This window comes from Podarcis melisellensis (genome assembly GCF_964234715.1).
Source record: "Podarcis melisellensis genome assembly, chromosome: 2".
NCBI lineage: Eukaryota > Metazoa > Chordata > Lepidosauria > Squamata > Lacertidae > Podarcis > Podarcis melisellensis.
In genome coordinates, this window is record NC_138529.1 from 57,763,447 (window position 1) to 57,789,707 (window position 26,261).

At 41.6% G+C, this 26,261-nt stretch overlaps 1 protein-coding gene across 7 annotated transcripts; it reads left to right on the top strand.

Annotated features, from left to right (window-relative positions):
* Positions 1-1,692: 1,692 nt before the first annotated feature.
* Positions 1,693-23,775, top strand: SLC25A48 (solute carrier family 25 member 48). Of its 7 annotated transcripts, none has more exons than XM_081894498.1 (8): positions 1,693-1,976; positions 10,314-10,357; positions 12,834-12,905; positions 14,010-14,262; positions 15,529-15,789; positions 18,806-18,939; positions 21,788-21,926; positions 23,274-23,775. In XM_081894498.1, the coding sequence occupies exons 1-7, from the start codon at positions 1,931-1,933 to the stop codon at positions 21,905-21,907; spliced, it is 930 nt and encodes a 309-aa protein (XP_081750624.1). In that variant the 5' UTR covers positions 1,693-1,930; the 3' UTR covers positions 21,908-21,926; positions 23,274-23,775. The 7 variants fall into 7 exon arrangements, with proteins under 7 accessions (XP_081750624.1, XP_081750623.1, XP_081750625.1 ...); XM_081894497.1 differs by having other exon boundaries at positions 21,788-21,914; XM_081894499.1 differs by having other exon boundaries at positions 15,532-15,789; positions 21,788-21,914.
* The last annotated feature ends 2,486 nt before the right edge of the window (positions 23,776-26,261 follow it).

Consider the following 26,261-nt stretch of genomic DNA (forward strand, 5'->3'; position numbering starts at 1 on the left):
CAGGAAGTTCTTCCTAATGTTTAGGTGGAATCTTCTTTCTTGTAGTTTGGATCCATTGCTCCGTGTCCGCTTCTCTGGAGCAGCAGAAAACAACCTTTCTCCCTCCTCTATGTGACATCCTTTTATATATTTGAACATGGCTATCATATCACCCCTTAACCTCCTCTTCTCCAGGCTAAACATGCCCAGCTCCCTTAGCCGTTCCTCATAAGGCATCGTTTCCAGGCCTTTGACCATTTTGGTTGCCCTCCTCTGGACACGTTCCAGTTTGTCAGTGTCCTTCTTGAACTGTGGTGCCCAGAACTGAACACAGTATTCCAGGTGAGGTCTGACCAGAGCAGAATACAGTGGCACTATTGCTTCCCTTGATCTAGATGCTATACTCCTATTGATGTAGCCCAGAATTGATGCTATACACCTATTGATGCAGCTTCACCTGCCAAGTGGGAATGTACCACTAGCAGCAACCCAGGGTGTTTCACAGCACTGGCAGCTTTGCATCTGCTGGATCCAGATCCTTGTAATCCCTCCACAGCCCTGATCCTCAGGCTCCTCAGCTGGGCCAGCCTAGAGCTAGTGCAGCAAAAAATGTGGGGTGGGTGGGAACTGTCCCCCACTCGCACTTTCCACCTTAGCCAGCAGGAGTTGGCAGGGCTGCAGCTGAAGTGGTGGGTGCCAGACCCTCCCCAGCCCCCCACCAGGATTGCTCTGTAGCTCAAAATGAAGCAGCAGCAACTCATCTGAGTTAAAGCTAATGCTGTTTAGCCTAAATTCTCTTTTGGCTAAATTTTCCTTCCTATTCATCCAGAGAATTCATGACGATCTTCTTGAGTTCTTCTGTTTTCAGGAGGATACTTAAGTTAAAGATTGTCAACATCTTTTAGAAGCAGAGTGCTCTGTAACTGCTTAGTAATGTTCACCCTATGGGTGAGGAGGTGAGATGACTTTCATTTCATCCCCACAAATATTGCTGGCCACATTGGGTTTCTTATATGGTTACGTAATTCCAGCTATATGTCCACCAGTGCCAGATTTACACAGGAGCTAAACCAGCTATAGCTTAGGGCCCCACTCTCTTGGGGAGAATTTAAAAGAAAAAAAACCTGGATGTACATTTCCAAAATATAAGATTAAAAACAAATAAAATAAAACCTACCTACAGCAACAGTGTTTTGTGTTGTGTAGGCTCTTATGATGTAAGTAATGGGCCCTGCAAATTGTTATTTGCACATTTGTTATGTGCAAATGGCTTTAGATACCTATTAGGTCCATAAATTATCATATAGCATATATTCAACACAAAAAAACAGCGACAATTTGTTGTTGACAAAGGACAGCTGGACATATAAAGGGCCCCATTACCTTCAGTAGCTTAGGGCATCATCAAACCTAAATCTGGCCCTGATGCCCACCCATACAATTGTACTTTTGGGTTGCAAACCAGAGCGCACACACACACACACACAGAGAGAGAGAGAGAGAGAGAGAGAGAGAGAGAGAGAGAGAGAATGAACTTCCCTTTTTCAAAAGCAAAAAAACATATATGTGAACAAAGCAACTTAGTTATTTGCATTTAATTGGTAACGTATCCAGACTGTTTCTGTAGCCTTTGACTCATGTGGCACTGTCCCTTTAAACTGGGTGAGTGTGATGTCACTGTGGGCTTTGAAGGCACTTTGGGAGAGACACAGTGTGAGAGGTTGGAATCAGAGTTGTTTCAGTTCTGAGGCTGCTGAAAGTTGTCAAAGAAACAAACTGCTGCAGTCACTCTGGGACACTGTGGGATGTGGAAAAAAACAGGCTGAAGGAGGCAGATTCAGATTCTCTTCTGTTGTTTGCTTGGTGCTGAAGGAGCTGAATGTGAACTGCAAACTGCCCAAGAATAAAACTGAACAGGACTGCTTTTTTAAAAAACAATAATAATAATATTATGGGCAGCCTTCAGTTGGATGATTTTGTAGCTGGATGGGTAGGAGGTAAGTGAGCCTTGTGGGGTGCTGTGAAAAAGGATCAGCAGAGGGGCACATATTGAGCTGAATACTAGTTAACTCTGAGCTTGGCTTATGGTACACATGACATTCTGTGTAAGTGTTCCATGTATATTAATATGTCCAATTTTGGAAGAAAAATTCTGAATTCAGCAGTATTCCTTGTGCCTCATGAAGTTTTATCTACTTGTTATGGATATAAAGACCTGTGTGTGTGTGTGTTTGTGTGTGTGTGTGTCAAAGGTAGCGTACTCACACCCACAGGTAATGTATGGTTCAGATAAAAAAAAAGGATACTTCTGGGTGAAATACCATTATTAGCATATCCTAAGTCAATTAGCTATGGAGACAGAGCCCGATGTTTGGACAGCTGCAACATTATGTTGGCCAGTCAAAATGCACCATTCATCCACTCCCTTGCCCTTCATGAACTCCAGTTCTTTCTAGAAATCCTGATAAGAAAATATGGATAATTGCCAGCATTTCAAATCCACTTTGCTGCCTGTTTTCTCTGTGTGGACAAAAAGGCTGATTGCCTCCCCTCACTCTTCTTGTTCAGTTGGATCCAGAGGTACAGTAAGGCCCTACAAAAAAGAGATCATTTCCTCGGATTTCCTCTTCCCATGTAGCTCCCTATCCTCCATCAAAATTTGCTCTGGAGATGTGGGGGAAACATAAATACCAATGGGCTTGATTCATAGAGCCAGCAGATTTTTGTTCGTTGAATGTTTCAGTTGATAGAAAGAGGGAAGCAAATTTCCCAAATTTATCTGCCAGCAGCCTACTCCACAAAAACTGCATCAGAGGCTCAGAAGACCCCTTTCCCCAAAAAACACTGTGAGAGGTAACGTGGGTAATTTGAACCCCTGACCTTCCAATCGGCAAGCCCAAGAGGTTCAGTGGTTTAGACCACAGCGCCACCCGCATCCCTAGGGCATGATTAGGGGAAACTAAGTGAAAATCACCTTTCCCTCCTCTAACCGAGAGAGCTTCTGCTGGACTGAAGCCAGATCTGCAAAGAGATGGAGCCCTTCCAGGAATGGAAGAACCCCTTTTGCAAATGGAAGAGCTCTGCTGGCTTCACACCAGTTGTTTTTCCGGATTCCTATTGAGAATTGAAAGGCAATGCTTGCCACAATGGGCTACTAATAGTCCATGAGTAAATACACACATACATGAAGCAGTCAAAAGTGGATCTTGTGGTGACAAGCGCTGCACTGTACATTGATGGGTAAAATCTCTCACCAGCTCCCTTTTTCCTCAGAATTTACCAGCTCTCCGAGCAAGCATTTGGGAAAACCTCATCTGTTTTCTAAAAACGTGGACTACAGGAGCCACATGCACCCCAGGCGATCATCTTGTGCCAAATGGTGAAATTTGCCATACACGCACAGCTACTGAGAGCTCAGATAGACAATTTGCTAGATTATTTTTTTTGTAAAACTGTCCAAAGGAAACATTATGGACAGGAAAAATTACTTTCTGTGCTTTTCTCACTGGAAGAATAGTCATGCAAAAGGTTGCTTCAATTTAATGAGCTCTTAATGCATTGCAGCCCTTGAGATGAAGCTGAAGACAGAAACAGTCATAGCTCAGTGCTAGCAGAGCATCAGTTTGGCATGCAGAAGCTTCTAGGTTCAATCCCTGCCATCTCCAGTTTGGGCTGGGAATGTCCCCTGCCTGAGACCCCAGGGAGCTGTTGCCAGTAGACAACACTGAGCTAGACAAACCAGCAACTTATGTTCCTAGAAGGAATCGGAAATACTGGTCTGTGTGTTTTAGTAGAAAGGTCATATTGGGTAGGATGGGGTTTTGTCCCTCCAGTAATGGACAGTTGAATCAGTGAAGGCTTATGTAAGCAGAATGGAGGCAGGAAAGCAATTTTTGCATATTCCCTCTTCTCCCTGCATTATCTACCACCTACCCCTCCAAATCTGCCTGGTGGATTGGGGGACTCTTTGAACCATGTGAGAGGTGGCATGTGGGTGAAGAGGGGAGGATCAATATTCCCCTCCTTGTATTTTCCAAGTATGACACAAAGTCAGAGCTTCCTGGAATGTATCAGGGATTTGTGGCTTTCTCCAGAAAGGAGAGCATATGAAATGTCTGTGATAGCTTTGCAGAGTTTCATTGAGCCTGATCCTCCTTTAAGCCAAAAAGGGGGTTGGTCTGTCTTATCCCATGATTCTTTGTACTGTCTGAGGCAGAATATGCACATATTTTCCCCCTGTGCAATGTGAGAGCTTCCTCTCTCCATCAGGCCCTCATATGTTCATTAGGAATAAATATCACTGAATCTTAGAATTGTCGAGCTGGAAGGGAGCCCAAGGGTCATATTGGTGGTGGGTGATGAGAGGATTCTGCTTCACAGATTACAATGAAGCAGAGAACAGGAAATATGAGTGGCTTGTGCTTCCTTTGGCGCTCTCCACCAAGTCATAAGATTCGAAGTCACTGAAGAGATGAGTTATAGAGAAGAACAGGAGTACAGTCTTCCTTGTTTTCTTCTTTTGAGGAATTTCCCTACTCCTTAGATTGGGTTGCCACATTCAGTGTTTGGCCCTCCTTCTCGGGCCTTGGAGATGGCCTTAGATCTCAGGTCCAACAGCTTCTCCATGGGCTTCCCCACTCTCTCATACCCAGTTCCAGGGCTTGTCCCTCATAATGATGTGAATGCTTCTGCTCTCTTGATATTGACTGTTCGTGCCTTCCTGCTTTTAAGAGGTGAAAAGATGTATAGTACCAAATTGTAATCCTACCCCTTTCAGGAGAACCTGAGGTGACAGCTTCTTATTGTTATTTCCAGAGTAAGAGTTCAGGCATGCAGGTGTCCCAGGAAAATGTATGAGATCTCCTGAAGAGGCTGCAACAATGTCTCAGCTAAAGCATGTAAATCTCAGCTAAAGCATGTAAATACAACATGCATGCATACATACATACATACATACATACATACATACATACAGAAGTGGCAAATAGAAAAGCCAGCTATCCCAGGACTCTTGTTTTGCTAATTAACTTTCTTATAAGAGAGACTGTTAGTTACTTTGCAAAATCCTTGGAGTAAGAGAAATAAGGGTATTTTTCTCATTGCTTCTTACCCTAAGATGCAGAGCTTTTGTAACAGGTGTAAAATTCTTATATTTCACTTGATGAAAGAGTTAAGGAAGGGGGAAGTCTTCAAATTATAGCCTGATGTGAACGGGATCCGTTCCAGAGCCCTATTCGCATCCTGAACAGAACGTAATACGCAACTGCGCGTCTGCACGTGCGCGTGCCGCCTTTTGATGCTTCCGCGCATGCGCGTGACGTCATTTTGAGCATCTGCGCATGTGTGAGCGGTGAAACCCAAAAGTAATGCACTCCATTACTTCCGGGTCGCCGCGGAGCGCAACCCGAAAATACTTATCCTGAAGCGTATTTATCCCGAGGTATGACCGTGTGTGTGTGTGTGTATAGTGCCATGCTCATGCAACATCCTCTTCTGTTTTTCAATGGGCAAATGTTCATTTGGCAAATAGCACAGCTGCCGTCTTGCTATTACCTCCCAAGGGAGCACATTTCATGGCCACCAGCCTTTCCACCTGATTCTGTCTAGTGGCAGTCCCAGACACTGTAGTGGTTGTTTATACTGTAAAGCTGTAAAATGACAAGGTAATTAATGGTAAGGAAAATGTAAATGACCTGTCACCTTTACAGTAGACGCAGGATCCATTCTAGTGAAGATTTACTAGCGGCAAGTGTTGTTTACTCACATTACTAAAAATAAACTCCAGTTGCACTGTGTGTACACATGATAAAGAGGGATGGTCTGCCTTGCATGCTATCTTTCTAGTAAATGCACAACATGTTTACCATGCTAAAAAGATAGCGTATGAGGAAGCTCTTAGGACCACTGAGTTGATGGCTGATGTAATTCAGCTTCTGTCCTCTATGTGGAAGAAAATCTAAGCAAAGCTAAGTAAACATTCTCTGTGCAATTTATCTGCTTAAAACATCATAAAATCATACAGGATCATTTACAGAGATTCTGAAAATTAGATAAACAGGTATGACAATGAAGAGACATTAATAATAATAATAATAATAATAATAATAATAATAATAATAATAATAATAATAATTTATACCCCGCCCTCCCCAGCCAAGGCCGGGCTCAGAGCGGCTAACAAGCAATAATAAAAACATTTTTTTAAAAAAAATGATAAATGGGTTGGATCATGAAATTCTGTGAATGGAGTTCCACTCTTGCAATGCTCCCTCTTATAGATACAGGGAGAGGCAATTTCCATTGAATGGCGCTACAGTATATATATTTATATCTCCACTCATTAGTGCATATTCACTGGGTACTTTATAAACACTTTCAGTCCCTGAAAATCTACTCTGGTTAATTGGGGGATCCTTCAGTCCTACATGGAAGGTGGTATAGAAGCTTGAAGCAGAAAGGTGGGAAATTTGGCCAAAAATTAAAATAAATCACCTCCATCAGTGAGAGTCTCTGCTGGATCAAAGGCTCTCCAAGAATGAAAGATCAATTCTGGATCCAAAATTCTATTCTACCTACAATTTTACATTAATTTTTAAATTTTACATTAATTTTTAAAAGGAAAAGGGGGGGAAGAAGATTGTTACTTCATGTACAGAACTACTCATGTTCTCAGACTTTGCTTAAACAATATCACAAGGAACAGTAACTGTTCAAATTTGGGCAAATGATAAAAGTATAGTTTTATAAGCAGGCGAGACTGATGGTCCAATGGTCAAGAAGGTGATTTCTGCAAGTGCTGTAGAGGGAAATGAGGGGCAGGTAGCCCGGCCTGATCAGATCTAAAAAGTGCTGCTAGTGATCTTATAATAGAATTCCAAGAACTGATCTTATTAACACCTTGTGATACAACCCAAGATCTCCGTGGTAGAACATCTGTCCTGGACCCGACCCTGACACCTCGGAATGCCATTGCCAGTCAGAGAAGACAATCTTGAGCTAGATGGGCCATGGGTTAGATTCATTATAAGGCAACTTCCCTATGTTTCTGATGGATAAACAGAACACAATTCTTGCATAGAGAGAGCTATTGATTAAGTTTGGAACCTAAGGCTTGTATCCCATGTAGTGCTAGGTAGCTGCAGGGGCGTAGGAAAGGGGGGTCAGGGCCGGGTCGCCCCAAGTGCCATCATGGAGGGGGGTGACAAATTATCAAGGAACAATTACTGCCCTACTAGGGCGGTTCATTAAAAAAAACTTTTTTTAAAAAAATGCCTGCTCCAAAGGTCTTATCTTACTACACTAGGGATTATATAGCTACATACGAAATTTCATGTATATCAGTTAATATCTTGACCCTCCTCCACGAAAATAGCTGTTTACTTGGCCTTTTTCCTATGTCATGAAGGCTGAAATTTCAACAAAGCACACACTTTTGCTAGACACTTTTCGGGCACCTGCTAAAAGCCTTCTTCTTTAGGCAAGCATACCTAGATGCTTAGGAAGTTGAAGTAATTTTAATCTTAATATTTTAGCTTTTGTATGTTTTAAAGTAGGATTGTTAATTTTTCTTGATTTTATTGCTGTGGTGTTTTTTTGTTTTGGTAAACCACTCTGCAGGTTTTTTTAAAGTAAATGTTATTAAATAAATAAACAATAAATATAAATAAAATAACACAAGCCAAAACACAATCCATCCTGTAGCTTTAAGTATCTGTCCATAGTTGCATTCTTGTTATCAGAGGCTCAGAATCCACATTCCTTTGTAAGAAAATGTGAAATAACGTAAAACCATTTTTGCAGGCAAAAAATAATAATCAATGTGGGAGGCGTGACAAAATATTTTCCCCACCGAGTACCACCTGACCTTCCTACGCCTCTGGGTAGCTGTCATAGAATCATAGAATTGTAGAGTTGGAGTCATCCAGTCCAGCCCCCTGCATTGTCCCATTGGCGCAAGGATTTATTCTTGCACAATGGGACTTTCCCCCTCTTTCTTCCCACACCTCCTGTGCATGCCCTGTGCCCTCCCCCCAAAATCTGCTCTGGAGCATTGGGGGGAAATCCCAGAACAGATTTATGGGGTGTGTAGGGGGAGGAGAAAAGGAAAAGCACCATTGCGCAAGTGGAAATCCATGTGCTGACAGGATGGTTATGCAGCGCTATATTGGATACAAGCCTAACAGTTTCGAAACATTGGCAATATTTAGATCCTTGGTGGAAAGCAAGCCAAAATGCCAAGGTGCTAATTGCTTGGCTTTTAATCTAACAGCTAAACTGTAGTTGCCAGATATCTCAGTTTGAGAATAACAACCGCAGATACTGATGGGTTCAAACTTGTTCTATAGATTGGTTGTCAGTACATCATCTGTTACTTACCTGGCTAATGACCAAAGACAAGAATGTGCATTTCCTCATCTGTATATTTAAATAAGTTTTGTCATAGCACTCGCTCAGAAAGGTTAACAGTATATTTGACTCCACCTTGGTATGTGCTAAAAGAAACACACCTTTGGTGCAGGAAAGTATAGGTAGCTTTCTCTGACTGAAAGTAATTTGATGGGACTCCCTTCCAATTAAGAGAATGCATCACATATGACAAAAACCAACAACCTGAAAAGGGTGGAACTAAATTTTACTCGGAATATTGAAATTAATGGGCTAAATCTGTGGTGTTCATTCATTTCAGTGGGTTTGCTCAGAGTAAAACGTAGTTGAATACCACCTTAAAACAGGAAACAGTTTCCAGATGGTTTCCAATAATAATTGCCAATAAAGTTGATCATACTAATTGGTTTCAAATTGGTAGGCAAATTCCTGCCCCATTTATTTACATTGGTTTACCAATTACATTGGTTTCAATGTTAACCGAACCAAATAGCATGGTAACAATTGGGATCCTCATCAATATTGTACTTAAAAACCTCCCCAGGAGCAAAATCCTCTCCTGGCACCTTACTTCACTGATGACGATGATGCATTAGATATTTTCCTGCTGAATGAGAAACAGGTGGGTAAGAGTTGAGAGTGTTAGCTCAGATTTGGCAGCCTCCTCCTCTCGCACAACTACTGTCTTATTGAAAAACTCTCAGAAATGCTCCCAAGTAAGCAAAAAAACCCAAAAAATCTACACAAAACTGTCATTTATTTTCTCCATGAGAGAAATCTGAAAACTTAATTTCTGTATGCATGTTATGCACGTCTTATCCATAGAATGTTTAATTATTTGTCTGTATTCTCAGTGTCTCCTGGCAATTTTGAGTCATCTTGATCTCAAATCGGATGAACAATCAATTGGATGTAAAAATCAATGTTAAGGGTAAAGCTTTCAACACATCCTGACTTGTAAAAGAAAGCTTCAGAGAATCTTTCCAAATACATTCTGTAGATCACTTTTAGCACAAGTTGTGGAGGGTTATGGGCTACATAATTCCTCACAGGGAAAGTACCGCCTGGATAGGTGAATTGAAAATAGGCAATATTTAACTTCAGCTGATGGTCTGTAGTTATTTCATTCATGTATTTTTCATGGCATCCAAACGATTGTGCTCAGATCTATTTTTCTAGAAAAAGAGGTGCCAGAACTCACCATGAACCCCTCCCTCTTTCTTCTGAGAGGTGCCAGAACTGAGTTCCTGTGAGTTCTCCCTGAAAAAAAAGCCCGTATTATGTTCTGACACCCAGCTTGGGAATTGCCGGCTCAGGATGCAACCCTAATCCTGGCAAGGCTTAACAGAGTGGTGGGGCCATTGCTGCATCCACAGCCCCACTGAGCATGGTGTCAAGGGTGAAAGGGAAGGCTGATTGCTGCACCAACCTGGATATGACACAGTGAATGGACCCAGGCTGGACCCTATGCTATCATGTGGCAGCAGTGGGGCTGGCCTGAGATCTATTCCAGAGCTTTCTGTTGCCTTTTGTCAATGGGGAACCCACCAGCAGCACTCTCACCCACCTGTTTGGTGGGCAGAAGGGTGGCTCTGTGCTAGAGATGGGGCACTGGCATCACTCTACAGACAGAAGCTGGCAGAGCTGGGCAGAGGAACCCTTTTGCCAAGTCCAATCCACACCCCAGCCTGGTCCAGAGAAAGTATGGATTTGTACTGACAAGCAATTCCTCTGGGGTGCTTATGCAGCGACCATCTATGGTTCATATTGTTTTCTCAGCTTGCATAATTCTGCTGGTGGGAGCTGACTAGGAATTTACAAAACAGAGAGGTTTGTCCTTTGTTCAGATGGCAACCCCCCCTCCCCCGGCCATGCTTTGAGGTAAACAACAAGATCCATTTTTTTTAAATGACTTGTTTTTTATTCAGTTGTTTTATTTTAATCTCCAGGAGCTGCTGCTGTAATTGTGGGACATCCTCTGGACACAGTAAAGGTAAATAGTGTTGTGGTTGTTCTGAAATCAGTTTAGTATACCTCGGGTTACAGACGCTTCAGGTTACAGACTCCACTAACCTCAGGTTAAGAACTTTGCTTCAGGATGAGATCAGAAATCGTGCTCTGGCAGTGCAGCGGCAGTGGGAGGCCCCATTAGCTAAAGTGGTACCTCAGGTTAAGAACAGTTTCAGGTTAAGAATGGACCTCCAGAACAAATTAAGTTCTTAACCCGAGTTACCACTATATACAAAACAGAAAGAGATTATGTTACAGAAAACACAGGTACTCTTTGTAGTGAGATACGTAGTGAGAATCTTGCACACCGTTCAGAGATTGAGGTGGTGTGCAACAGTGTGTGTGTGTGTGTGTGTGTGTGTGTGTGTGTGTGTGTGTAAAAGGACCCCTGGACGGTTAATTCCAGTCAAAGGTGGCTATGGGGTGTGGCGTTCATCTTGCTTCAGGCTGAGGGAGCTGGCATTTGTCCACAGATGGCTTTCCGGGTCATGTGGAAAGTTCACATATATAGTTATAGTTCAAATCAGGAAAAATAAATACAGTAAATGGACAAAGATTCACAAAATGTTTAGGGGCATGCGTACCCTTGCGTACCCCCAGAAAAAAAGCACTGAAAATATCTAAAGAGGAGCCACTGTGACTGCAGAAAGCACCACCAGAGTTCAGCTCCTGATTCAGCATGCCACTGCGAACATTATACCATGGATTTGCCATGCTGCAACCCAAGGAGCACTTGGATGCACACAGATGTGGCTGTAGGTTGCAAAGAAGCCGTGATCCATGTGAGACTCAGCCCTGAGACTGGGTATCTGTTCCAACCTTGGTTTACAGCCTTGTCCATTTTACGATGCAGAAGATGCTGCCTGTTGCCAGGGCCAGGATATTGCAGGAGACTGTTCCAGCGTGTAGCAAGTGCTGTCTTCCCATGAACAGGGTTGTGGCTGTGCATGCTTGGAGGGTTTGAAAGCGAGAGGCGTCAAAGTACAGTGCTTGGCTGAATGCTCTCCCCCCCCCCCTCCTTCCTGTTGTTGCTGTGCCAGAGGACTAATCGCATTTGTGTGTTTACAATTTGTTGTGCCGTCCATGAAGCAAGCGTCGAAGGAATATGTGCCTTCCAGTTCTGGCAAATGGATTGTTTCATACTGTCGCTGCTGGTAGTGCGTGCCGCGAGCCGACAATAGGTCTTGTGGGAACATTTTTGCTACGTTTCCTACATTTGCTTGAGCACAGCCAAGAAACAAGCAAGGCATCTTTCAAGGCTTAAAAGACAACTGTCAAGCTGGCACCTTCTTTGCCCTTCGATCTGAATGCAGCAGGGGAATAGCAACGAGGCAACTTTGTTGCATTTCCAAATCAGTGGGGGGAAGGGAAAGGTCTTAAATGGTGAATGGAGAAGTGGAGTCACAGAGTAATTCAGTATTTACTGATGGACATAGCAAAGGCGCATCCTGAAGAATAGGGGGGTGAGAATGGGGAGCCATGAGGAATAGCTTGGTGCATTGAATGCGGATTATGTTCCAGTACATCAGGTCTCTTCAAACTAACAAGTAAGCCATGTAGGCCGTGCTCAGAGGGAATACTTTGACAAAACTTTAAACCCCATGAGAGATCTGCCAGCCAGAGGGCCGATTTCAGTGAACAAGAAATTAATGTGATGGTCAGTGAATAAAAGGAATTTGGGAGGTAGCTTAAGCAAGCATGACCTGGATTTTAATGTAGCTAAACCAGATTGCTCTTATGGTTTGTGTCTGTGTATGGGTAAGTATGGGACTCAGCTTTTGCTTAAAGCCAGACAGAGACACTTAAGTGCAGCCCAGCACTCTAGCTTTTGATGACTCCTTGAGTAACAAATCTGTTAAATGATATGGTATAATTAACCAAGCAAATAATAAAATAAAGAAGTGAAAAAGTAAAAGTTTGTGCTAAATCCCACATGTGCTGTCTCCCTCTCTCTCCTCTTTTACTTTTTGGTAAGACAGTAGTTAGCCTGGTATTCCATAAAGAATTTAAATGCTATTTCCCAGACTGATGGATCTATACAAGATTCATTCTCATAAATAATATAGGATCCTCCCCAATTTTTGTACTCTTTTTTTGCCAAAAATAAATAATTTTATCCTACAATGTAGCAGTATATAAATCTTTTATATTGTAAACTGTCCTGTGTTCCTCAGATGAAGGGCTCTATAGAAGTAGTAGTAGTAGTAGTAAATACAGTAATTCCTACATTCAAAATATGTTGATAATAGGGGCTTTAGATATCACATTGTGGTTAGAACTGCTTCTGGTAATGCATAGACTGGACAGAGAGCATGATTTGTTGCCCTGATTTTTCTTTGGAACAAAGCAAGAATTATAGTCAAATAAAAGTGGACATTGTTTGTTTGTAAAGCATGTGCTCTCGATTAATTGGAAACACATTTCTTTCTGTTTAATTTCATAATTGTGTTCTTCTGTAGACTCGCTTGCAAGCTGGACAAGGCTATGGAAACACATTTAAATGTGTTCTCACTGTCTACAGGAATGAAGCTGTAAGTATATAATTTTGTCAGAATACACCATGACAACTCTAGACTTGAAGAGGCCCTCAGCATAGCAGCCTCTGATCCTATTCTGCTAGTGTCTCCCCCACCCACCTGCTCACCATGCTTAGCTGCTGGTGGGTGTTAGTAGCAGGCAGCAGTGTTGGTGATCAGAGTGCCAAAAATGGGTGCTGAGCAGCGTTTGGCCCAAGCAGGACATGTCAGGTGCTGAAACTGTCCTTGGAATATACAGCACTAAATGGATCAATGGTCTAATTTCATGTAAGGCAACTGGCTCATGATTCTGCTAACCGACATGGCCCATTCTGTGGTGACTTGAGACAGGGCCTTCTTGGTGGCAGCACCCAGATCAGACAGTTCCTTCCCTGAGAAAGTGTGATTGTCCCACACACTGTCAAGTTTGAGATATCAGGTAAAAAGATTTTTGTTGGAGATATGCTTTTCATCCTGGTCTTAACAGTGTTATAGCTCCACCGCTGCATACCCTCCAACATTTCTCCAATGAAAAGAGGGACGTCCCATTCCATAATGATAATTTAACTATTTATACCCCACACAACTTACTGGGTTCCCCCAGCCACTCTGAGCAGCTTCCAACATATACAAAAATGCAATAAAACATTAAACATTAAAAAAAGCTTCCCTGTACAGGATTGCCTTCAGACTCAGGGGTCGGAGAACTCCAAACCCTCCAACATTTCTCCAACAAAAATAGAGATATCCTAACATACCCTCCAACACTTCTCCAATGAAAATAGGGACATCCTAAGGAAAAGTGGGACATTCCGGGATCAAATCAGAAACCAGGACAGCCTCTGTAAATCAGGGATGTCCCTGGAAAATAGGGACACTTGGAGGATCTGCTGCTGTATGATGTCATTATTTTAGTTATGCTGTACTTAAACGTATTGAGTTACTGTGTACAATTGCTGCACTTGCTATTGTGTTGCTCAGTGTCAAGAGGAAGGGAGGTATTGTTGTTTTTTAAAGCCATCACTCTTGTCTTATCCGGGTAAAACTGTGATTTTAAAGCTTTCTGGAAGGAACAATCATACACATTCTTATTCACATCCAACTTTCTTTCATCTGCAGGTGGCTGGGTTCTTCAAGGGAATGTCTTTCCCACTAGTTAGCATTGCTATCTACAACTCAGTGGTATTTGGTGTATTTAGCAATACCCAAAGGCTCATTAGCCAACAGCGCTATGGGAATTCTCACCATCCTCCATCACTTGCAGACTTGGCTTTAGCAAGCATGGCAGCAGGGGCTGTTTCAGTTGGAATTGGTGGTCCAGTTGATCTGGTAAAGATAAGGCTGCAGATGCAGACACAAACATTTATTGCAGGTAAAAGAAAATCAATTTTTTATTTATATTTAATATTCTGTGTTTGTTTCTAGCTTATACTTTATCCCACCTTATAATGATATGTTGGTGGTGTTATAGCTAGATATGACCAACATATATGGCTCATTCTTGTATATAATATTTTTTTACTCTACCATGTGTTCTCATATGTGTAGAATGAAGTATACCTAACACAACTCTCATTTAGCATTTATGGACCAAAAAAGTTTAAAATGCTTCTAATTGCAGATGGATAAATATTTAGCCGCATGAAGGTGCAAAGATTATTCAGAGTCCAGACCTCAAATTATGTGATGGAAAACATACAGTGAATAGAAGCAGTATTGTGAGGGTCATTCATCTGATATGAGTAGAGAATTTCTCCCGCTCTTTAATTTCCGAACTTTGAGCTACAGAGAACTACACAAGCAAAAAACAGTATCTGCCACAGTATTGTTTTATTTATTAAAGCAGAAAACAAATAGAAAACAGTAGGTTTTTTTTATAAGCTGTTAAGGCCAGAACATGAGTATGACAAAGAAAATCTGAATGTACAGCTCATTTTGAAAAGTGAGCTGTTGTTGAAATGAAAAGATTACCATCAAAGCTGCAGGCAATTTTCCTTCCTCCTTTTTTGCCATTGCTGTCAGTTTTCTCCCAGTGTAATATTACAGAGGGATGTTCCCAAAACTATTTGTCCTACAGGCAAACCGCATCGCATTAGTCACATGTTTAATTTAGTGTGATTAGCACTTAATCTGACCAGTTGTATTTTAGAGAGCAGTTTCAGGGGCAAAAGGCAGACCAGGAAAGGGTAATTGGCAGCAAAAGTTGGAATAGGACCAGAATGGGAGCAGGTTCCAGATTAAGGTTCTGCAGTGCAGATACTTTTTATTCAAAGTTAAGAGCAGCTGGATCTAACACTTTTGTTAAATATGAAAGGTAGTTTGGACCTTAAATTGCAATCCCAAGCACCAGAGCCAGCACTGGGTTTGTAGGTAAGGTGCCCCCCCACCTTCCCAGAACCACCTGGGAAGAATCATAGAGTTGGAAGGGACCCTGAGGATAATCTAGTCCAACCCCCAGCAATGCAGGAATCGCAGCTAAATAATCCATGACATGTGGCCAGCCAACCTCTGCTTTAAAACTTCCATAGCAGCTTTTAGTCAGACAGAGATTGTCAAAACGAAAGAAGGAACACATGGAAAGTCATGTTCTGAAGACTACCAGGTAACTTGATACTAAGCATGTTTTTCCTTGCTCCAGCAGCCAACCTAAACCTGAAGCACAGAGCGGCTGGCTTTTCAGTAGAGACTGCTTACAGAGGTCCAGTTCACTGTGTTGGCATGATCCTTCGGCAGGAGGGCTTAGGGGGATTGTACCGTGGTTCTTCTGCCATGATTCTGAGGGATATTCCAGGATATTGCTTATACTTCATCCCTTACACGTTACTTTGTGGATGGATCACTCCAGATGGATGCCTTTCTCCGAGTCCCTTTTCTGTGTGGATGGCCGGTGGCATTGCAGGTATGTCCATTTCTGTTCTCCTTCACCAGAAATGATGCTGTCTAGAGGCTTGATTAAATTTGAGCTCATTTATTCATTCCTAACATGCTTTTTTTCTGTAGTGATGGCAGTGTTAGTGGTAGCCCTAGAAGTGTTTTAAATTGAAGACATATTGCGTTTATCACATAAATTGCTCCTAGGATTGCCATCAGTATTCTGAAAAGTTTTAATGTGCTTATCTATTATATGAAATGCACACTGTGCAGGGAGAGGCCCAGAAAAATATGTTATTACTGTGCAATGCACTGATCAGTGTGCATAATTTAGCAGCTGTGTGCTGTGGCTGATGTTGCACAAGGCAATGAGGTGTCTGGCTGGCTGCCTCCTTCCACTTGGTGGCACATGCCTTTTGAGCAGTAGAGTCACAGTGGAACGGAAGAGAAAAGGTGATGAAAACAGGGCACACAGTCAGAGGAAGCTGACATCTGACTGACACCTTGAGTCCACCAGCCAAGCCAAGCTCATCTCACCTTAAGGATGAGCTAGCTCAGTCTCACTCATCTGCTTGGTGCCTGCCTAAGTCCAATAATTTAGTTTTAATTACTTAATTGGATTTCTATACTGCTTAATCAGCCACAGCTCAAAGTGGTATACATGGTTGCTTCGAAAACCTCCTTCTAACAACAAAGGGTCACGGCAAAGGAATGGTATCCACAATATACAAACCACTGCTCCAAAACCCCACAGACCCCCTTGACGTAATTTAAAAACAATGGGAGGACAACATAGACTATGAGATTAACCTCACCCCATGGACTAGAATGTGGTCTAAACCTCCTTTTAAATCCATATCAGCAATAAAGAAAGGACTCACCCTGAAACTCACTTACAGATGGTACCTAACACCATGGAAACTGATGCTAATACACCCAAGAACCTCACCAAAATGCTGGAGAGGGTGCACCTCCACAGGAACATACCTCCACATGTGGTGGAAATGTCCCAAAATCTGGACATCAATCATACAAGAAATAACTAAGCAAGCATTAGAAGTCACCCCAGAAGTGGCCCTACTAAACATCTTCCAAGATAATAATGCCCACTCACATCATAAAGAGCTCATAACCCACCTATTCTCAGCAGCCAGAAACATCATGGCCAGACACTGGAGAGACCTGTCAGGAGTAAACATGGACCATTGGTATCAAATAGTATGGGGAACAGCCTTATTAGAAAACTGAAACTGACATGGGGACAAATAGAAAAAGATGCCTTCACCATGGTTTGGTTCTCCTTTATCACATACACAGCCCAACAAGACAACAACAAGAATTCCCTGACAGCATCCAAATCAATCTGGCTAACCTGATTTAAAAATACACACTCACACACAAAAACAATTCTCACTACAGCCAACCAAAGACAACCAACCACACCCTTAGACACACCCAACCTCTCTCACCACCAAGGAAATACAACAAGTGGATAATAAGAGAACCCATACAAGTAACGCTGACACAACCCCTCACACACACACACCAAGTAGAATAATAGAAGCATAACCACCCAACCCCACCCCACACACCACTCCCACTCCCCCACTTAATTTTTTTCTTCTTTTTCCTAATTGTTTAAACCAATTCATAAACCAAGAATTTATTCATTGATCACTAATAATGAAACATATGTTCTAGATATTTCCCCACATTTATTGTGCTGTTTTGTGATATACAAATGACATGAGAAAACTTGGTATGCTTATTAGTGTATTATTATTATTATTATTGTTTATAAAACCCAATAAAAAAGTGGTTTACATGGAATATAGTGGGAGGAATTCAACGTTTCGCTCTTCTCAACATTCTGTCAGTGCAAGCATTTCTGCTTGCCAGAAGGAACAATCCTCCTCTCCTCTCCACCGTGAGATATGTGGGGGGTGGGGGTTCTCTGATCAGCCAGAGTGGATTTGGGGGGAAGCTTGAGCTTTGAGGTGAAATCCCAGAACAGCAGAGAGCAAGGATTGTTCCATCTGGCAAGCTGGCATTGAATTCCTCCCTATGCATTTTTATGAGCATGGATCTTTCATTGTAAACCACCCTGGTAATTTCTGTAGAAGGATGGAGCATCATTTTACTTAGAAAATATAGTTTACTCCACTGTTGGCTCTCTGTTACTGAAGAGCAGAAGCCCAGCTGTAGAAAGTAAGTTAAGTGACCATTCCAGCACATTAACACCTTCTCACTTGAAAACAAATTAGCTGCCAGTTAACAAGAAGAGGACCTCTAGTACAGGCATAGGCAAACTCCGGCCCTCCAGATTTATGAGACTACAATTCCCATCATCGGTTCTGTTAGCTAGGGATGGTTGGAATGGTAGTCCCAAACATCTGGAGGTTTCCTATGTCTGCTCTAGTATTTCACAACACTGGCACCATCTCAAGTCACTGTCCTGTAAAAACACATTTAGCCCAATGTGAAAAACCCGAGATTTACCGTAACTATAGCAAGCAATCCATATTTATGAAACTGTAGTGCATTAACATTTCACAACAAATACCACATTCAAAACTCTGCAGTTCTTAAATGCCACCTCTTTTTAGTACTGAACAGAGAAACACTTAGGTGAAGGGGGGGAAATAAGTCATTGAATAAAATAGGTCAAAATCTACTTCCTGAAATCTCACTTCCCTGCTGTAGCAAGAAACATTGACAAGCTTGTCTGAAGCAGATGAGGTAATTTTAAATGGCAAGCTAGGGCCACTTCAGAAGTGGATATATTTGTTATTAAGTACACTACACCCGTCTACCATTCAACAAACAATGAGCATGTTGTATTTAGACAAGCAAGCCAAGTAGTATTAGCTACCAATCTAACTTTATTTTAACCAGGTAGCAAAATTCACATTATCTTAAGTTACATTTCATATTCTAGCATATTTTTTATAGCTTGACTCTTAAAGACGACTACCATTCTCTTTGATGAAGGTGCTCAGAAGGCCTTTTGTATTCATATCTAATACTATATCCTTTTCTCGTAGGAGCAATATCTTGGGGAACAGCCACTCCTATGGATGTTGTCAAGAGTCGCCTTCAAGCTGACGGGGTTTATTTGAACAAATACAGAGGAGTCATTGACTGTATCTCCCAAAGTTACCACAGTGAAGGTCTAAAAGTAAGCACTATCAAAATACTAAATCTCAGGAAATAGGTTTTGGTAACAAGTTGCATGTGGGTGTATTGTCCCCATGGCAGCCCTTATTTACAACTTAACTAGCAGAGTTATGCATAATGAAGAAATGGAATTCAGGTCCAAATGGCCTTGAATATCCATGATAACCACCTTCTGCCTCTAGTAAATGGGGCCTACCCACTTTTTTATTTTCAGGGCCCACCTTATTTCTATGATTGTAAACTGTTTTTAACATGGTGTTTTATTTGTTGTAACTCACTCTAGGACCTTAGGGTGGGGGGTAAGGTAAAGGGACCCCTGACCATTAGGTCCAGTCGTGACCGACTCTGGGGTTGTTGCGCCACCTGCGTCCCTAGGGTCGGGGTAGGTAATTAATAATATTACTTGCCATGCTGTGGTGGCAGACTGTACATCCCCCATTCCCATGGACCATAATTTTTTACAGACATTCCTTTCCCAAGTGAAAAATGTTGCCTCATGCCACTTGAAAATCATGCAAACTAAAGAATTACGGCTTGAAGTTTTGCCCATTAGCCATTGTTGATCATGGAGCTGTTTATAACTGATAAGAAACCACTAAACAAGGCTAGCTAGTTGTTCTGGTCAATATGAATTATCCTCATTTTGTGATGTGGGAAGCAGGCACGTGGAATGTCATTACCCATAAATCAGCACTTGCTTATAGATGATTAAATCCTGCTATCTCAGCACTTACCTCAATCATCATCATCATCCCGTTTATCTCAGCTCATCAGCCTTAGGATGCTGCCATGAATATTCCCACTGCCAATTTATATTGCCTGCAGCCACCCACAGCTGTATAAACAGATATCATCAGTGGAAAAAATATCACCCCAGACAGCTCCTTGTTGTCTATATGGCATCCCAATTGTGGAAACTTCTCCTTCTGAAGTTTGTTTAGAACCTAATTTATTTTTTTTCCAGGGCCAGGTGAAGACAGTTCCCTTTCCCCAGTCTTTTAGATAGGCCTTCTGAATATCTGAGACCCAGATGACAGATGGGGGTACTGATATGTTTTTAAATGTAATTTTCATATTGAGTTTTATACTGTTGTGACTTTCACTGTGATCACTTATGATGAGGGGAGGGGTGGAATATTGATTTATTTAACTTATTAAATAATAATAATTTATTATTTATACCCCGCCCATCCCCAGCCACCCTGGGCAGCTTCTAGCAAAATATTAAAATACAATAATTCATCAAATATTAAAAGCTTCCCTAAAGTAACCTGGACACAAAACTGCTCACTGACCAGTCCTTGTATCCATTTCAAATTATATATATATATATATATATATATATATATATATATATATATATATATATGCAGGTTTTGGTGGCATTGTCTCACTCGTCATCTTCAGGCTGGTGCTTTCGGCTTCTTGTTACTGGAACAGAGCAGGATCTCAGTGTTTGAGTTCCTATAAATACTGTTGAGATCCTGCTCTGTTCCAGTAACAAGAAGCCGAAAGCACCAGCCTGAAGATGACGAGTGAGACCTCGTCGAAACGTCGCCTAGACACCCCAACTTTTACACGGGAAGACACCCGAGGACACCAAAACCTGCATTCCTGTACCCGTGAAAATCTACGAAAGCATATATATATACACACACACACACACACACACACACACACACCATCTTTTAAAAAATAAATCACTTGGGGGGGGGGACAACCTTGTTCAAATTCCTTTGGCTCTATGCCTAGAAACATAAAAGCACAAAAGAGAAAACCATCAACGAGAAGGACAGACATGGGGGGAAAGATTCTCCTGAAATCCATTGTCATGGACTGGCTGGGTGCAGATTTGTGGGAGGCACCAGCCAGGGAACCCCCAACTGAACCACCAGGGGAGGATGGCTCAGAGCCAGGGGATTGGTGGTGGAACAGCAATGAGTGGTCAGAGGAAGAAGGAGCAGGCTGGGAGAAGGAGGTGTCAGCAGCAGGTGAAGTGACAGGGTTAAGTGAGCGGGAAGAGTCTGAGATGGATTGCAGTTCAGACTATGAGGCTGCAGAGGAGGGGGCTGTCATTTACAGTGCCAGATTTATGTATAAACTAAACAAGCTATAACTTAGGGCTCCATGTTTTATAAAATAAAACATACATACAGCAACAGTGTTTTCTGTTGTGTATGGACCTATAGGGATGCAGGTGGCGCTGTGGGTTAAACTACAGAGCCTAGGTCTTGCCGATCAGAAGGTTGGCGGTTCGAATCCCCGCGACGGGATGAGCTCCCATTGCTCGGTCCCTGCTCCTGCCAACCTAGCAGTTCGAAAGCACATCAAAGTGCAAGTAGATAAATAGGTACCACTCCAGCGGGAAGGTAAACAGCATTTCCGTGTGCTGCTCTGGTTCGCCAGAAGCAGCTTAGTCATGCTGGCCACATGACCTGGAAGCTGTACGCCGGCTCCCTCGGCCAATAAAGCAAGATGAGTGCCGCAACCCCAGAGTCGGTCACGGCTGGACCTAATGGTCCTTCACCTTTACCTTTATGGACCTATTAGGTCCATAAATTACCATATAGCATATATTCAACACAAAAAACAGTGACAATTTGTCATTGACAAAGGACAGCTGTAAATATAAAGGGCCCCATTACCTTCAGGAGCTTAGGGCCTCATCAAACCTAAATCCAGCCCTGGTCATTTATCAGTTATCACAATCCTTTTAGAACATTAATGAGAAAACCGGAGTCTCCTAATGTCTAATTCCCATTTGTTAGGTCCCATCCCAATTATGTTCTGTCCAAAATACAAATTGATAAGCTCTTTTGATGTAAACTTTCCTTCTTTGTTCCGAATAGGTCTTTTTCAGGGGCCTTACAGTGAATGCAGTGCGAGGATTCCCAATGAGTGCTGCCATGTTTCTTGGATATGAACTTTCACTCAAAGCTCTAAGAGAACAAGCAGAAGCAAATCCTTGAATTCCAGGTAAGCTGCATGGTAACGTTTTGAGGTTTCATGCCTTTTCTGTCTATACAGCTAGGGAATTATTGCAACACCAAGGTAGACAGTGATGCTGCATATATTTATTTGAAGACAATTTCCACTTAAACCAGTTAAAAATACTTTCACATAATTGTCAAAATCCAGCACAGACTTGAATGCTCTCCAGCACATTAAAATCAATGTAAAACCAATTAAGGTTGCATTCCTGCATAGTCTGCCTTGAGAATGAGTCTCATTCAACTCACTGAAGTTTACTTCAAGGCATGTGTGCATAAGATTAGACTTTAAATGAACCAGATCGGCTAGGAATGGAAGAGATATTCAATTTAGTACTTACGTAAAGTGGAATCTACCAAATATGCACTTTCTGAAGCAATATATGAACCAAGAGACACATTTGCACTACTCTGAATTTTGTGATGCAGTTCTTCACCCAAACAATATTTACAGCAATGGATATATTAGGGGAAAGTATGCATAACATGAAAATATTAGTGAAAATTACATCAAAAAATGCATTACAGTAGGGGAAATTGCTTACAAAAAATGGTAACATTGGTCAAAACTGCATATAAAAATATTTTAATTAGGAGAAATTTGCATGAAAATTGACTTTTCGTGAGGATTTCTTTTTTAAAAATCTCAAATTGCTGCAAAATGTGGAGAACGTAATTTAAGATTTGAAAATGAGATATGGCGAGAACTAAAATTGACAGATCCTTCGACCCCTTAACCTTTGTGTCGGATTGTTGCCACTAAGTCCATCATTCCCTCATTTTCAGACAGAAGCACCATTCTTTATATAGCTAAAACTGCATTGTGCACACACAAGAGGGCGGTATCAGCTGGCTTGAGAGAATCCCAATGTTTGCAGAAGTAAAAATAAATAAAAATTAAAAAATAGTGGAGGAAGCAAAACCCAAATAGCCTTTGGGAACATAAGCTGCCATACAGTGTCAGAACACTGGTCTTACCTACCTATTGTCTCTACACTGACTGGTGGCACCTGTCCAGAGTTCCAGATGGGTCTCACCCAGCCTGACACAGCATAGTTCTGGTCATGGGAGTAGCTTACTCAGAACGGGCCCATCCAGTAGATCTGTTGCAGGAATATTGGCCATGTTTCTGGAAGTTGGTTTTGGCTTTTCCAAGAAACTAGTTTAAGCTTTATAAGCTCTTAAACATTCACAACCAGTTCAACCAGAGATGATGCAGGAATTCCAAATTAATGTGTGTACCACAGGCACCAGCTACAGTACAATACCAAAGTCTCCAAAATGTTGCTGTATGGCAGCAGCTTGTGGGATTGCTTTTCTGATGACTGTTTCTTTTGATCCTAAGGGAACTTCTGTACTTGACCATTGCTTTCACTTCCTGAGCCAAATCAACTGCATGGCCTTGATCAGAAATTTGATTTTACCAACATGGACTATGAAGTGAAGAAATTTCATCAGAGAATGCTCTGTTCACGAGGAGTGATTTTTGATATGGCACATGGACTGAAGAGTTTCGAGGATGGATCAGCTAAATTCTCATTCAAATCCTCTCTCTTCTAAAATGTTTTGTTCTAAAGACAAAAACAATTTTAACATGCGCATGGTTGTCTGGCAATGATAAAAAACATTTATTGGTGAAGTAAGAGTGCACCATGTTCTGCTGGGAAACGACCACAGATGTCACTTTCTAGCACCATCAGTAAGTAGTTAATTGTGGTCCTTGAAGAATCAAAGAAAATATATTCCCGTGTACCAAACTGTCTTCCTGTTTGTTGCCATGTGACTAGATACTTTATCCACTGTAAGACAAGAAAGAATGTAATAACCTCATGAAGAGTTTAAGCATTTATGTAGCAAATTTACACTTTTGATTCTTTCCCCCCATCCCAAATGTAACTCAATGTGATAAAATTATTTGTACTGTCCCATGATGTTGCGCTCTCTGACATTTTATCTTATGGAGCATGGTTCGTTGCACCAAATGAGAATCCAGAGAATCGCTGTATATCTGCCATCCATTCAGCACTGCTGTGGGTATCTGACTCCTAGTTGGCTCCTGTTAGTAAATGGGTGGCAGAGGAGTAGTGCATGCAGAATAAGGCTAGGCTGCTGTTTTCAGAATTTCCCCTAGTTAGCCCTTCTTAGCCCAGTAAAAACCAGTTTCTCGATTAGCAGACCTCAGTCTCAGACATTATTTCTCAATTCAGGATATAAGAAATAAATGAATGCATCAGTTTAGTTGTGACAGGTATCTGATGAGAAAACATAGGAGAGGATAAAGGTTATGGGTGCATTTCTGAGACTAGAGAATTTGAACAAACAGGAAGGGATGGTAAAGGAGTAGAAGAAATAAAACCTGCTTGATCCTTTTGCTTTACCAAAATAGCTAAAGAACACAGTCTGTAGACAAATTGGGCAACATAGTGCTTTTCTTTAACAACTGGAATGTTATCTGCTTCTGCAACTAGATGACCAGGGAAAATGCTTTGGATAAAATATCACTCTGAAATAAAAATTGCTTTACTATTAGCACAGCAACACAGCTCCACTGAACCCCAAATATACTGTAAATTGTGATCTTTGTTTACGTAAGGGGAGTAACTCCCTGTTGATGTTGTTGGAAGCTTCGGCAGCCTTTGTTATGGTGGACCATTTATCTGTCAAGAATGGCAGTACAGTACCCCTGTTCATTTTGCCCAGTAGGACCCAGAGGATGCTTATTGTGGATTATTAACACTGTCACCATTTAACTTAGTATGAACATACTGGTTAAGAACATCTAATCTAGGACTCACATAACCTGATGGATCCTGTCTTCCTACATCATCCCTTGCTACACTTGTGGTTGGGAAATCTAGCATGGATCTTTATGCTATCAGTGCACCAGATTAGGACAGTGATACCTAAGAACAGGGCACTTACCACTGTTTCCCCTACCCTACCCCATTGATCCACTTTCCCACTGAAGTGAGGAAGACTTTGCTTGACTGGTTTTGCCAAAGAAATAGTTTCTTTATAATTTTAGTGAGCTCTTAAATTATATTTTAACAGACCTGGGGTGGTTAATTTTAGTGGGACGCATTTCGTGTTTTATGTGAACTGCTTTGTAGATTTAGGAACCAGACTTTACAGTGTTTTAAATTAAAAAGGGTTGTAACCAATGTGAATCATACTAAGACCAGACCCATTGAAATGAATGGGCAAGATAAACTTAGGTTCATTCATTTTAATGACTCAGAATATAATTTAGCTTGATACAACTCAAGGAATGAAGCCAAAAGTTGGAAGGCCCAGGACATATGAAATTAACTACGCATTGTGTGAAGAAGTAGTTTAATTTATGGTATTTTTAATTTAAATGGAGATTAGACAAATTCATAATATCAATTGTTACTCGACATAATGGCTATTTTGAGTACAATATCAGAAGCAGCAAATCCCTGAATGCCAGATGCTGGGAAGCACACAACACATCATGCTCGTGGGCTTCCCATAAGCATCTGGTTGGATACTGTGAGAACAGGAAGCTGGATTAGTTGTGCCTTTGAGCTTATCCAGCTGGACTCTTCTTATATTCCTCTGCTGAATTTCTAGATGTCAAGTACTTAGAGTCATTAGGGACAGGTCCATATCTCAGGAACCCAGGAAACTGCTTTACAGCGGCTCAGACCCATTCATCCACCTAGCTCAGCATTGTCTATGCTTGTTGGCAGCAGTTCTCCGGGGTTTCAGTTTTTCCTAGCCCTACCTGATGATGCCAGATATTGAACATGGGACCATCTGCATGGGTTCCACCAATGAGCTGCCCTCTTCCATTTCATTTCCCTCTAAGCCCACTTTAAAACCACTTGTCAGCATTCTTGGTAGAGCTAGATAAGATAGACAACCCTTGTGCAAATAGGTTTCTGTAGAATTCAGGAAATGTCTTTCTCCCACCCTGTCATGAGATTCCAGTGAGCTGGGACCCTGCACATACAAGCATTGTGGGCCAGATTTCTTTTTACTGACTTCAAAATTATCCTAAGGTCTGATGTTCTCCAAGACGGGCCTGTCAATTTTTCAAAGAAAAAAGTGTAAACATTAATCCAAAACTGGAAGCAGTGTTGGTTCACTGAAGATGCAATCGTTAACTGTTCTTCTATAAGCTTACATATCAACCGATGGTCAGTGCCAGTGTAAACTGAATTTCAGAATACAACACTTCCAAAAGGGAAATCTTTAACTCTTCGTATGTTTATTTTTATCCGTCATTTGGAGAAGGAAGAAAATAGAACAAATGACATTTGCAAGGAGTTATTGACCTTTCAATTTCTCCTGTAGCTTGTATAAATGC

Excerpts from the sequence above, each read along its gene's own strand:
- SLC25A48 (XM_081894498.1), top strand. The coding sequence starts at position 1,931 with ATGGGCAGCCTTCAGTTGGATGATTTTGTAGCTGGATGGGTAGGAG. Across the intron at positions 12,906-14,009 it reads CTGTCTACAGGAATGAAGCT|GTGGCTGGGTTCTTCAAGGG; the intron begins GTAAGTATATAA and ends TTTCATCTGCAG. Across the intron at positions 14,263-15,528 it reads GACACAAACATTTATTGCAG|CAGCCAACCTAAACCTGAAG; the intron begins GTAAAAGAAAAT and ends TCCTTGCTCCAG.